At 35.7% G+C, this 15488-nt stretch overlaps 1 protein-coding gene across 1 annotated transcript in view; it reads right to left on the bottom strand.

Annotated features, from left to right (window-relative positions):
• Nucleotides 1-15488, bottom strand: part of SLC9B2 (solute carrier family 9 member B2) — a 51078-nt gene that overhangs the window by 3774 nt on the left and 31816 nt on the right. Inside the window, exons 8-11 of the mRNA XM_059394837.1 lie at nt 15116-15222; nt 10676-10825; nt 3428-3536; nt 218-354 (exon numbers count right to left, since the gene is read on the bottom strand). Coding sequence (XP_059250820.1) covers nt 218-354; nt 3428-3536; nt 10676-10825; nt 15116-15222 — 503 coding nt within the window. The remainder of the gene's footprint in view (nt 1-217; nt 355-3427; nt 3537-10675; nt 10826-15115; nt 15223-15488) is intronic.

Raw genomic sequence — 15488 nt, forward strand, 5'->3', positions numbered from 1 at the left:
GCTGATGATCTAGATAAATTTAAATGAGCCATCATATTTAGGAAATCAGTATATGTAAAATAAAACTTTTAAAGAATAGATTAGTAAAAACCCTTTTCACAAATCAAATTTAGATTACATCTTTTCAACCAAATTTGAATAAACCCTCTTATTTAAAATTTCAGGGTGTCATAAAGAAATAGGAGTTAAAATGCTACACCATCCCATCCATCATTACCTGGACTGTGGCCTTAGGAAGCCATGCAAAAGAAATAAATATCTTTTCCTTGATGTTAAAACCAGCAAAACACACCATCAGAAATGTAGTCAAAATTCTTATCAATACTGCAATGCCCAGGATGGCAACACAAAGGCCTGTAAGAAATATTTAATTTTTAGACATAATAAAGTACTGGGGGAGAAACTGTATCTCATGGTTATTGATTCAAAATACTATCAACTGTAATTATCTAAATATATTAAAAGTTAAGAAGACAAAATGGTTAGGCATAATTTATCAAAACATCAATAACAAAGATCAAATCATTTTTTTAAAAGAAGGTATTTTTCCTAGATTAAGCCAGAAATTAATTAAACATATTTGATATATATTATAGAGGAGATACGAATGTTATTTCTCTCATGCTTTATCGCACAAACCAAACTTTCTTCCATGTGTTTATTCAACATTAACTTATTAAATGATAACTGTGTATGACAGGATTTGGACTAGGTACTGGGTATACAAAAATGTATAATGTACAGACTTTGTTTGCCTCTATGAACTTCAAAGTCAGAGGAAAACAGAAACATAATGAATTAATGTACTATAAGGTGCATACAGTATAAACATACTGATAAGAAGTCATAGAAAAGAAAAAGTTAATATTTTCATTAAAATGGTTGAGAATTGTTTATGGAGTATAAACCAGAGGTGATATTAAAGATATTTATTGGTCAAGATGAAAGCAGTCAGTCAATCAGAAGAGAACTGGCAGAGCACTGACCAATCAGAATGGACACTAGCTGTCTACACTTTTTTCACCATATTGGTGTATACACTGACTACCCATTAGCCCAGGTACACATGCACAGCTACTTCATTCCATTCTTTAGAATCCTTTGCTGTCAAAGGTAAGTTCATCTTGATTTGCACGCTGGGGATTGTGACTAGGTTACTGAACCTAAGAAAGGCACAGCTAACAGGACTGCCGATAAGGTGATTTTCTAAAAAGCAGCATTTGTTAAGTGTTTACTCTGTACCAGTTTCTGTATTAAAATTTAAGTGCGTTCAGCACCTAACTCTTACAATCTGTGGTGTAATCTTTTTTATTTTACAATTGAAAAAAGTGAAGTTTAGAAAGGATAAATGACTTTCTCAAGTTCGAAAGGCGAGTAAAACAAATAATAAAACCAGGTAGACATCGCCAGAGGACTTATTGTGAATCTGCAATATGACTTCTTTATAGAAAGGTGTTGTGGCTTTTTATTGAGGGATACTGCTCAATCCCTCAATGGTTTTCAAAAGTTGGTAGGTTTTCAAAAGCATTTATTGCCTGAAGTACAAAAAACAAAAGAGATTATACCATTGCCAGGAGGGAGCATTGTAAGGTTTGGAGAGAAGAGGATTTAGAAATTTTGAACGTACCGAGTTTGAAGTTTTGTGAGATTTACAAGTAGTGATGTCCAATCAGCAATTAGATACACTCATTTAGAGATAAAAATTTTGGAATTATGTAGTTTATTATCAAAGCTACTGAATGTAGGTAAGCTCAGAAAAATGACATAGAGTGGGGCGCCTGGGTGGCTCAGTGGGTTAAGCCGCTGCCTTTGGCTCAGGTCATGATCTCAGGGTCCTGGGATCGAGTCCCGCATCGGGCTCTCTGCTCAGCAGGGAGCCTGCTTCTTTCTCTCTCTCTCTGCCTGCCTCTCAGTGTACTTGTAATTTCTCTCTGTCAAATAAATAAATAAAATCTTTAAAAAAAAAAAAAAAAGAAAAATGACATAGAGAAGCTTAGAAACCTTTGGAACAACCCTGACGAAGAGCGGCATTTAAGCTACATGTAGTGTAAGTGAGGACTCAGAGTGCAGTGAAAAATATGAAGTTTCAGAATTCAATGGAAAACATGTTTTAAAGAGATCAATAGCATCAAATGCTGCTGAGTTATCGAGTAAAAAAAAGGACTGATAAGTATTCAGTGTACTTAGCAATATAACCTTGGTGAGAGCGGGGTCGATTGTATGAAGAAGAGAGTGAGAGTTGAAATGGCAAAGGGGAATATCATTACTTCTTCGGAAAAGTTCGAAAAGAGGAGTAAAAACAAAGTGTGGTGGGTGAAGGGGCAAGTTGAGTGGAAAAAGGAGTTTATATATATACACATATATAAAAGGAGTTTATATGTATACACATATACACATATATACATATATACACATATGTATATATACATATACATATATAAATTGTGGTAAAATATGCATAACAAAGTTTACCATCTTAATCATTATTTTTTGAGCCACCCAGGCACCCTCCATCTTAATCATTATTAAGTGTGCAGTTCAGTAGGATTAAGTTGAACATTCACATTTTTGTGTAACCAATCTCCAGCATTTTTTCATTTTGCAAAACTGATTAAACATTAAACATTAATGTTAAACAACACTTCATTTCCCCTTCCCCCCAAGTCCTTGGCCACTACCATTCTACTTTTTGTTTCTATGATTTGACTACCTGGATACCTCATATAGGTGGAATCACACAGTATTTGTCTTTTGGTGACAAATGTCCTCCAGGTTCATCCACGTTGTAGCATGTATTGGAATGGAAAGACATTATTTTAAGAGAGGAGAGATTAGAATTTATTTAAATTCTGAAGAGGAAAAAAACTGTGACATGAGAATAGGGGGAGAATCTATGTATGAGGTCCTGAAGGAGGTAGTGGGAGATGGGATTCCCAGTAAAGATAGAAGAATATGGAATGAGTGGAATGGAGGAAATAATGAGTATATGTGCACAAATAAATTTTTAAGTGCAGTGTTATGAAATCAAAAGTTTTAATATGATGGCTTTAGAATGTATGAATAAATGAATGAATGAATGAATGAACAAACATTTTTGTTCCATGGATATATATTACAGAACTGATGAATAATTCTGGCCCTTGATCAGAACAAGTCTAATTGAACATTTTTGTCCTTGGAAAAAAAATTTTAAGACCTGCATCTTCTGGATAGTAGTTAGTAGTGTTACTTTTCTTTACAAGGAATAACATTAAAGGTATAAAATTTATGCCCGAGATTGACAAAAATTATTTTCTGGCTAACTTCTCTAAGAGACTTAGATTATTATTAACTTTTTATACAATTGTGATAATAACTATACCTACTGAAGGTATTCCACTGAATATAAAAGTTGATTTTAGCAAATGTACTACTTTGAAATTCTTACCTACAGTTTCTGGTCTGAGAGATGCAATAGATACTTCTGCTCCAATCAGTCCAAAGAGAAGGGGCTGAAAAATGTACCAGGCACCTGCAATAATTTTTTCAACCTCTGCCTAAAAGAAACAAACACACACACACACACACACACACACACACCCCACAGATTTTTATTATATGAAGTTATAAGTTCTAAGAATTTTACTAATTTGAAAATTGAGTCAATTTGACCTGAGATATGCTTTATTTCTCTGAAATTTATAAATAAGAAAACAGAAATAAGAGAACAGAAAATTACATGAAGATCTTTCTAACAAAGTTATTATATGAGGTGATTTAGAGTTGGTTTACAAATTATGCTAATTATAAGACTCTAATAAAATAATCTTATAAGGACTTCTACTTCTGAATATATGATAGGTGTGTGTATACATGTAATACTTAGTATTATTTTATAGTTTAAAATTTTGTTAATTTTCATTCAGCAATATCATTCAGAGATCTTATAATAGCCGTAAATATACCTAAATACACATCTAATTTTTGCTCTATAGTAATCTATGGTGTGGAATTATCAGTATATTTAATCATTTCTTTATTGACGGGCCTTTATGTTGTTTCCAAATTTATCTTTATAAAAAACAGTTTAAGGTTATCCCAAATCATGCACAAAAATATAATTCACATATAGTAAAGTGCTGTGGTTATTAATTTATTACCCCTTGGCTCCAAATCCACATTTCATTGTTGTTCCAGAGAAAATGAAGTTGAGGCCTTTAAATATTTCTCCTTTGCTACGTGGCATCACTAAATTTTGTCAGTAGAGGGTGCTGAAGAGATATTACAGGGAAGAAGCTCTTCCTGATTTCCTGGGTTCCTCTCTGCAGGATCCTATAGCACACATGGGTTTCTTTAGTATACAGATGGTTTCCACAGTGCTGGGCTCCAGCAGTGCATGGCAGCTAGTAGCACCCAGTGGCCAGCAGCGGCCCTAAGCTTACCCTAAGGGAGTTTCATAGCCAAATCCCTTGGGCAAAATAGCTCCCCATGCACACTAGATGGTGAATTTCCTGCAAATCTGGAATATAGATTTCCAGCAAATTGTCCAGACAGGACACCATGGGTGTCTTCTCTACCATCCAGTGAACAAAGGCTTGCTTTCTTTCTTTCTTTCCACCAGCTAAATTGCAAGGCCCTTATTACTTCATTCTCATCTTTAAAATGAGAGTTTTCTCTAAGATAACATCCAAGATCCTTTATCATTTAGTGACAATGACTAGTTCTACCAAAACTGAGGTCCAGTCACCACATTTCCATCTTTAATATAGTTTTTAGAGTATACCACAGCTGAAGCCAGACTTGGTATCCATGTTAATGAAGAACAAATCTATTAATCTTAGGTTACTTAGCCTTCTGTTGCCATGACTAATTATTTAAGGGAAGGCCCCGATCTCAGGAACCCCGGATCATGACCCGAGCCGAAGGCAGAGGCTTTAACCCACTGAGCCATCCAGGCGCCCCCAGAGACTTAATTTTAAATTGCAAAGCATAGCAATGTGTTTTTAATACACTTGGTATGTGTTTTCAAATAGATGTCAAAATACGAAAATGTGCCCTGCCCAAGAATGTTTTATTGTTGTAATACAGTTGTATTACAGAATAGAACCCTCTGTAGTCAGGTAAACCTGACTTGAATCTCAGTGCCACTTTCTAATTTTGTGACCTTGAACACGTTTTTTTTTTTGTGTGTGTGTCTTTCTGATTTATGGTCTCTATAAAATGGAAATGGTAATACTTTTAAATTTTTTTGTGCTTGAAAATAAATGAGAATATCCACTTAGTGCCTAGCATAGAACTATACAGACTGGCAATAAAATTTTTTTAAAAAATGGGCAGAAGACATGAACAGACATTTTTCCTAAGAAGACATACAGATGGCTAAGAGACATATGAAAAGATGCTCAATATCACTGATCATCAGGAAAATACAAATCAAAAAAATAAGATATCATCTCACACCTGTCAGAATGGCTAAAATTAATAATACATGAAACAACAGGTGTTGGCAAGGATGTGGAGAAAGGGGAACCCTCTTATGCTGTTGGTGGGAATGCAAACTGGTACAACCACTCTGGAGAACAGTATGGACATTCCTGAAAAAGTTAAAAATAGAACTACCCTATGACCCAGTAATTGCACTACTGGGTATTTACCCAAATGGTACAAAAATATTGATTTGAAGGGATACACGCACTCTGATGTTTATAGCAGCATTATCAATGATAGCAAATTATAGAAAGAGCCCAAATGTCCATTGACTGATGAATGGGTAAAGAAGAGGTGGAATATATATATAATGGAATATTACAAAGCCATCAAAAAGAACGAAATCTTGCCATTTTCAATGACATGGATGGAGTTACAGAGTCGTGTTATGCTAAGCTAGATAAGTTAGTCAGAGACAAATACCATATGATTTCACTCATATGTGGACTTTCTCCATTCCTCTGAAGCCCATCCATCTGTGCTATCTTTCTCATGGCCTCAATACCCTTCTCTAGACAATGCTCCAGGCAGTCCCTAACATCCCTCTCTCCTCTGAAGCAAGACCATTCAGTTATACTTGTCCTAATTTTGTAATCACTTTCTTGTATAGTGAGAGCCTCCCATCGGAGTGTTCTTTGCTCACAAGGAAATTATGTCTCTAGTATACCTCTACAGAGATTCACTCAACTGAATTTGAATATATACCTAACTTCAAGCTTTATAACCCTCACATATTTTTCCATATGGCATTATTTTAAGTTTAGTCACTTTGAACAGTTGTTTCCAGGTTGTCCAAAATGATATATCTACATTTAGTTAGGTCAGCTACATCTAATTTCTTCATTAAATAGAACAGCATTTGCTCCTGTCAAGTTCAAATCTACAAACATGTAACTTGAAATTAAAATTAGTGAATGGCTACCAGCTAACTTCCATTTTACATATGGAGAAATAATCTTAATAATTTTGAAAATCAGTAAGAAAAACCAAAACAATCTTTTAAAAATGGACACAAACTTTTGAACAAATTGGTTAGTAAGCAAAGGAAAAGACAAGTAGCTTCTCTCAAAAAAAAATGTAAATCAGATCAATAATGAGATACATTTTTCACCTCTCAGGTTAGCAAAGTATCTGATTTTTATTAATTTCTTCAGAAAAATGGATCCCTGGGAGATAGGAGGAAGATGGTGGAGGAGTAGGAGACCTTAATTTTGTCTGGTCCCAGGAATTCAGCTCGATAGCTATCAAATCATCCTGAACACCTGTGAACTCAACTGGAGATCTAAGAAAAGAATTGCTGCAATTCTACAAATGGAAAAGCTACCACTTTCTGCAAGGTAGGAGGTACGAAGAAGTGAATCAGAGATGACATATCAGAAGATAAACCCCAGGGGGAGGGAGCCTCTGTAGGTCAGTTACAGGAAAGTGATATAGCATGGAGTGCAAAATCAGAACTTTTAGAAGTCTGCTGTGGTGAGGAATGTCCTCATGTCCCCATCTGAAAGGCACTCAGGTGGTGAAATGGGGTGGAATCCTAGGTGGGACAGTGTGGTCTCAGGATTCTGGAGTTACAAAAAGAACCACAACGAAGTGGGATTTATTCCTGGGCTGCAAGGGTAGTATAACATCCGCAAATCAATTAATGTGATACACTACATTAACAAAGGAAAGGATAAGAATCGTATGATCTAATCAATAGATCCAGAAAAAGCATGTGACAAAGTACAGCATTCTTTCTTAACACTCTTCACAGTGTAGGTAATAGAGGGAACAGGCCTCATATCATAAAAGCCATCTATGAAAAGCCCATAGCAAATATCATTCTTATTGGGGGAAAGCTGAGAACTTCTCCCCTAAGTTCAGGAACACAATAGGAATGTCCACTATCACCACTATGGTTCAACATAGACATACTAGAAGCTCTAGCCTCAGCAATCAGGCAACAAAAAGAAATAAAAGGCATCTGGTTGGCAAAGAAGAAGTCAAACTCTCACTCTTTACAGATGACATGATATGCTATGCGGAGAACTCAAAAGATTCCATCCCCAAATTGCTAGAACTCATATAGGAATTCAGCAAAGTGGCCAGATATAAAAATGAACACACAGAAATATGTTGTATTTCTATACACTAACAATGAGACAGAAGAAAGATAAATTAAGGAGTCAATCCCATTTACAGTTGTACCAAAAACCATAAGATACCTAGGAATAAACCTAACCAAAAAGTCAAAGGATCTGTACTCTGAACACTGCAGGCCATTTATGAAAGAAATTGAGGAAGACACAAAGAAATGGAAAAACGTTCCATGTTCATGGATTGGAAGAACAAATATTGTTAAAATGTCTATGCTACCTAGAATAGTCTATACATTCAATGCAATCCCTATCAAAATACCATCAGCTTTTTTCATAGAGCTGGAACAAATAATCCTAAAATTTCTATGGGACCAGAAAAGACCAAATGAATGCTGAAAAAGAAAACTAAATCTGGTGTCATCACAATTATGGACTTCAAGCTCTATTACAAAGCTGTAACAGTATGGCACTGGCACAAAAACAGACACATGGATCAATGGAACAGAATAGGGAACCCAGAAATGGACCCTCAACTCTATGGTCAACTAATCTTCAGCAAAGCAGGAAAGAATATCCAATGGGAAAAAGACAGTCTCTTCAAAAAATGGTGTTGGGAAAATTGGACAGCCACATGCAGAAGAATAAAAGTGGACTATTTTCTTACACCACATACAAAAATAGACTCAAAAATGGATGAATGACCTAAATGTGAGACAGGAATCCATCAAAATCCTAGAGGAGAACAGGTCTGTGACCTCAGTCATTGAAACTTCTTGCTAGACATGTCTCCAGAGGCTCAGGAAACAAAGGCAATGACCTATTGGGATTTCATCAAGTTGAAAAGCTTCTGCACAGCAAAGGAAATAGTTGACAAAACTGAAAGACAGCTGACAGAATGGGAAAAGATATTTGCAAATGGCCTATCAGATAAAGGGTTAGTATCTAAAATCTATAAAGAAATTACCAAACTCACCACCCAAAGAACAAATAATCCAATCAAGAAATGGGCAAAAGACATGAAGAGACATTTCTCCAAAGAAGACATACGCATGGCCAACAGACAGCTGAAAAAATGCTCCATAACACTCAGCATCAGGGAAATACTAATCAAAACCACAATGAGATACCACACAGAGTGATCAGAATGGCTAAAATTAACAAATTAGGAAAAGACAGATGTCAGTCTGTCTCTCACTGACAGCTGTCAGAGAGGATGTGGAGAAAGGGGAACCCTCTTACACTGTTGGTGGGAATGCAACAGTGTAGCCACTCTGGAAAACAGTGTGGAAGTTCCTCAAAAAGATGAAAATAGAGCTACCGTATGATCCAGCAATGCATTATGAGGTATTTAACACAAAGATACAAATGTAGTGATCCAAAGAGGGACCTGCACCCCAATGTTTGTAGCGGCAATGTCCACAATAGCTAAACTAAGGAAAGAGCTCAGATGTCCACCAACAGATGACTGGATAAAAAAGATGTGGTATATATATATATGTATATGTATATGTATATATATATATATATGTATATGTATATATACATACATATATAATGGAATATTACACAGCCATCAAAAAGAATGAAATCTTCCCATCTGCAATGACATGGGTGGAACTAGAAGGTATTATGCTGAGTGAACTAGGACAATTAGAAAAAGACAATTAGCACATGACCCTACTCATATGTGGAATTTAAGAAAGAAAACAGAAGATCATAGGGGAAGGGAAGGAAAAATAAAACAAGACAAATCAGAAAGGGAGACAAATCATAAGAGACTCTTAAGTATAGGGAACAAACTGAGGGTTGCTGGAGGAGAGGAGCTGGAAGAATGGGGTAAGTGGGTGATGGACATTAAGGAGGACACATGATATAATGTGCACTGAGTATTATATAACACTGATGAATCACTGAACACTACCTCTGAAACTAATAATATGATAAATGTTAATTAGCTGTTTAAATGAAAAAATAAATTTAAAGAAAGAAAAACAGATCATAGTCACACACTGTTGGTGAGAATATAAATTGGTGCAGTCTTTTAAAAGGGTAAACTGATATTATTAAAAGTATCAATGTGCATTTTCTTTCATAGAGGAATTGTGTTCCTAGAAATTTATCCTATAGATAAAGTATATTATATTTTGTTGATTTCCCCCCAATTTCTCATTTCTGAAATTAGTATGTCACATCATAGTTTAAAAACAGCATTGTTTTTAATTTTTTGTGGCATGTAAAATTCTTGGTGGCATGGTAAAATAATGGTGCTTTTTATACCTGATGATGTCTTAGAGTTTATAAAATATGCAGGGTATTTTACATGGCAGGATATATAAAATATGGTAGGATATTTTATTGAAACAGTTTTTTGGTTTTTTTTTTTAAGATTTTATTTATTTTTTTTGACAGAGAGATCACAAGTAGGCAGAAAGGCAGGCAGAGAGAGAGGGGGAAGCGGGCTCCCCACTGAGCAGAGAGCCTGATGTGGGGCTCGATCCTAGGACCCTGGGATCATGACCTGAGCCGAAAGCAGAGGCCTTAACCCACTGAGCCACCCAGGCGCCCCTATTGAAACAGTTTTTATCTTAGCAGAAAACCAGAAACAATCCAAATATCTGTTAAAATGAGACTGGTTAATTATAATACAGCATACAAAATAATACTCTGTAGCCCTTACAAAGAATAAGGAAGGCAGCATGGAAATATGATCATGATGCATTTTAAGTAAAGATATCAAATTATAGATTTGTATATACGGGGGAAGAGGACACATGTGTTTATACTTGGGATATATTTATGCACAGAAAATAGCTCTTATGATTAAATAATTTATTAACTTGATATGAAGAAAGTATCTGGAAAGGAAAAATTTATCTGATCAGAAGTAACTTAAATGATGGGACGCCTGGGTGGCTCAGTTGGTTAAGCAGCTGCCTTCGGCTCAGGTCATGATCCCAGCGTCCTGGGATCGAGTCCCACATCGGGCTCCTAGCTCAGCCGGGAGCCTGCTTCTCCCTCTGCCTCTGCCTGCCATTCTGTCTGCCTGTGCTCGCTCTCTCCCTCTGATAAATAAATAAAATTAAAAAAAAAAAAAGAAGTAACTTAAATGAGTAGAAGAACTTAAAATTCACCTTTTCGCTGGCCCATCTCAAGCCTGCAAGGAAGGACATGACCAATGTGCACAGTCCTCCTGACCCAGGGAAACCAAAATACACGCTGCTGAACACAGCTAGCACAGACAGCCCCAAAACAAGGAATGCTCTCTTCCATACAAGTTTGTCCTTGAGGAGAGAAAAGAGGTTGGTTAGATCAATTATTTCATATAGCTTATTTTTTAATGATTGATTTTTCCATATTCAGAACTTAGTGGGAAATAAAAATGTCTGCCTGTGCCCATAAATGCACACTGTAACATTTGCTGTCCTTTCCTTAATGAAGGTAGAGTTGGCACATGTATAGATGCCGGTTCCTCTTTTAGGAACGCTAGTTACCTTCCTCTGCAGTTATCAAAAATGGAATTTCAGAGGGCTGAATGCAACAGCAGAAAAAAGTGCATGGGCTTTGGAGCCTGACAGACCAGAGTTAGAATTCCAGCTCTTTTACACCCCTAGTGTATGGAGGGTTCCCATTACCTAGCTTCTTCAGGCTTTGTTTCCTCCTCCCTGAAAGCAGTTATGTTACAGGGTTTTTGGCTTTTTTTTTTTTTTTACTTATTTATTTATTTAAAATTTTTTTATGAACATATAATATATTTTTATCCCCAGGGGTACAGGTCTGTGAATCACCAGGTTTACACACTTCACAGCACTCACCATAGCACATACCCTCCCCAATGTCCATAAGCCCACTCCCCTTTTCCCAACCCCCCTCCCCCCAGCAACCCTCAGTTTTGTGAGATTAAGAGTCACTCATGGTTTGTCTCTCTCCCAATCCCATCTTGTTTCATTGATTCTTCTCCTACCCCCTTAACTCCCCATGTTGCATCTCCACTTCCTCATATCAGGGAGATCATATGATAGTTGTCTTTCTCTGATTGTTACAGGGTTTTTGTGAAGGTTATAGATGTGATATCTCTATTATTTTTAGTCTCTTGACTCTTCATTGTGATGCTCTCCTGGTTTTTCTTTCTAAACCCTTCAAAATTGAGAAGCTTTAAGCGGCTATAGGTTGAGAGTAGTTTTTTTTGTTGTTGTTAAAGGTCTAAGAAATGTGCACCTCTCTTCCTTTACTCTTCTCTCATCAGCCTTTTAAACTTCTCATCACCTTTTTTAAATTTTAAAATTATTTTTAATTTTTTTGAGTGTAGTTGACACACAATGTTACATTAGTTTCAGGTGTACAACACAGTAATTCACTTCTCTCTATGGTGTGCTATGCTTACAAGCATAGCTATCAGCTGTCACCATACAATGCTATTACTGACTATATTCCCGGTGCCATGCCTCTTATTCCCATGACTTATTCCATTTCTGAAGGCAGGTAACTTCCGCTCCCCTTCACTCTTTTTTCCCATTTCCCTTTCCCCCACCCCTCTGGCAACCAACAGTTTGTTCTCTCCATTTATAGTTCTGATTCTGATTTTTGTTTATTCATTTATTTTTGCTTTTAGATTCCATATATGAGTGAAATCATAGGCTATTTGTCTTTCTCAGTCTGATTTATTTCAGTTAGCATAATACCCTCTAGAGCCATCCATGTAGTTGCAAATGGCAAGATCTCAACCTTTTTTATGGCTGCTCAACATTCCATTGTATACATACCACACCTTCCTTTTCCATTCATCTGTCAATGGACACTTATATTGCTTCCATATCTTGGCTATTGTAAATAATGCTGTGGTAAACACAGGGGTGCACAGTCTTTTCAAATTAGTGTTTTCTTTGAGTTAATATCCAGTAGTAGAATTACTGGGTCATCTGGTATTCCTATTTTTAATTTTTTGAGGAGCCTCCATAATGTTTTCCATAGTGGCTGTACCAATTTACATTCCAACCAACAGTGCTCAAGGGTTTCTTTTTCTCTGTAGCCTTGTCAACACTTGTTATTTCTTGTCTTTTTTATTTTAGCCATTCTGAAACGTGTAAGGTAATGTTTTATTGTGGTTTTGATTAGCATTTCCCTGATGATAAGTAATGATGAGCATCTTTTCATGTGTCTGTTGTCCATCTGTATGTCTTCTTTCGGAAAATATCTATTCAGGTACTCTGCCCATTTTTAATTGGATTATTTGTGTTCTTTTGGTGATGAGTTGTAAAAGTTCTTTTTTTTGAATTGTATAAGTTCTTTATATTTTTTGGATACTAAGCCCTATTGGCTATATCATTTACAAATATCTTCTCTCATTCAGTAGTTTGTCTTTTAGTTTTGTTTATGGTTTCCTTCATTATGCAAAAGCCTTTTATTTTGAGGTTGTTCCAATAGCTTATTTTTGCTTTTGTTTCCCTTGCCTTACGAAATATATCTAGAAAAATGTTGTCATGGTCCAAGTTTCTTGATCACTTTAGAAGGCAAGCGGGTCTTTAGAAGTACTTGATTTGGAGGCATGCAGGCTCTGGTAGTGAACTACCAGAGTTCATTCCCAGCTCTGTTCCTTTCCAGCTATGTGAACTTTTTCAGCTTCTTCCTGAATATCAATTTCCTCATCAGCAAAAAGATCATATTAATAGTACTTGCTTCATGGGTCTTATGTGGCTTACAGTAGATTGCATAGATTTATATGCTTGCAATGGATCAATGCTTTCTAAAAGAATAGTCAGTGATGATGGAAATTTCTATAAATGCACCATTGGAATGTTCTCTATCTGCTATAGCCACATGTAGCTAGCTAGTGGCTGCCATATTGAATGGAATGGCACTTTACTGTACTTACCTCTCATTTTATATAGAGTAAGCAACAAAATGTAAGTCATTATTTTTCTCTTTATTTTGTTGTATAATTAGAAAATCCCATGATTTTCTTTCATGCATTCATAAAATCTTTTACAATTTTAGTTGGAATTTTTTTGAGCATAGCAAAAATTCAAATCAGCATACCTTCTGATAATGGAAATATTAATGTTCTTCACGTTCTACTTTAGTAAAATTTCTAATTCCATTCAAAATGTCCTAAAATCTCAAAATAATGCCATTTCTTATAGGAAACAAACAAGATTTTTATACATTTATCTATTCCAAGAGACTTAAGAGGGTAAAAGAAAACAAAACAAAAAGAACTCTGTAATATTAAGAAGTCATTGTGTATAACAAAGAACTTTGATCTCCTTGGAAAGAAATATTGGATGATACTATAATGAGATGTAAAGGTTTAGGTATTTGATGGTATTAGAACCTGGGGTATGCTAATACTAAAAAAGGGGGCCCAAAAGTCATTTTATATTTTGATTACTTGAACATTATAATAGTAAAATAAAAAATAAAAACAACAAAAATGGCTTACATATTTGGAAATTGGTGTTATTTATTCTTCAGTGAAATTTAAAGTTTACCGAATATAAATTTGAGGAAAAAATTTTAGGGTTGTATTAAAATCTTATATAGTTAATGCTTAACAATACAGGTTCAAGCTGCAATGGGTCCACTTACATGCAGATTTTTTTTTATCAATACAGTATTGTAAGTGTATTTTCTCTTATGATTTCTTTTCTTTTTTTTTTTTTTAAATTTTATTTATTTATTGACAGAGATCACAAGTAGGCAGAGAGGCAGCTAGAGAGAGAATGGGGGAGACAGGCTCCCTGCCGAGCAGAGGGCTGGATGCGGGGCTCAATTCCAGGATCCTGGGATCATGACCTGAGCAGAAGGCAGAAGCTTTAACCCACTGAGCCACCCAGGTGCCCCTCTTCCTTACGGTTTTCTTAATAACATTTTCTTTTCTCTAGCTTACTTTATTGTAAGAACACAATGTATAATACATACAACATGCAAAATGTGTGTTAATCAACTGTTTATGTTATCAGAAAGACTTTCTGTCAACAGTGAGCTATTAGTAGTTAAATTTTGGGGGACTCAAAAGTTATACATGGATTTTTGACCATATAGGGGGTCTGTGCCCCTAATCCCTACATTGTTCAAGGGTCAAATGTGTATCTAGCCCTCTTTATAAATCTCATGGGTGGCACTGATTTGGCAATAAGCAGTTTTAGAATGGGGAGCCATATCGTTTTTCTTTTTAAAATTTTTAAATAAACATATAATGTATTTTTATCCCCAGGGGTACAGGTCTGTGAATCGCCAGGTTTACATACTTCACAGCACTCACCATAGCACATACCCTCCCCAATGTCCATAACCTCCCCCCAACCTCCCCGCAACCCTTGGTTTGTTTTGTGAGATTAAGAGTCACTTATGGTTTGTCTCCTTCCCGATCCCATATTGTTTCATTTATTCTCTTCCTACCCCCCAAACCCTCCATGTTGCATCTCCACTTCCTCATATCAGGGAGATCATATGATAGTTGTCTTTTGGGGAGCCATTTCTAAATTATATTTTTCACATTGGCTTTTAGGGGACTATTCCAGAATGTTTTCCAATAACATTTTAAAGACTACTTTCCCATAGATTATTTATTTTACCTGGTCACTGCTTGGAAAGTACTGAATAAAAAATCCAAGAAGAGAACCAGCTGCCACACCAATTACCACTTCTAAGATTCCTCTGAGAACGTTAAAAACTGTGGAACCTTAAAAACATATAAAAAGAAAAACTTTAGACAGAACTCTAAATCCATAAATACTTAGACTTTAATCATCAACATAAAGCACCCAATTACATAGAAGGAAAATTATATAGATATTTCCTGTTCTCCACATTCTTAAGTATATATGACTTAAAATGTTTAATAAAATGGACCTATATTATATGAAAGCTATGCATATTATTGCAGATAAATTTCAAGAGACAGGCAAAAGATATGATTTCTGTACTTTTTTGTTTATCCACTTCAAT

The sequence above is a fragment of the Mustela nigripes genome, chromosome 1, assembly GCF_022355385.1.
Source record: "Mustela nigripes isolate SB6536 chromosome 1, MUSNIG.SB6536, whole genome shotgun sequence".
Lineage (NCBI taxonomy): Eukaryota > Metazoa > Chordata > Mammalia > Carnivora > Mustelidae > Mustela > Mustela nigripes.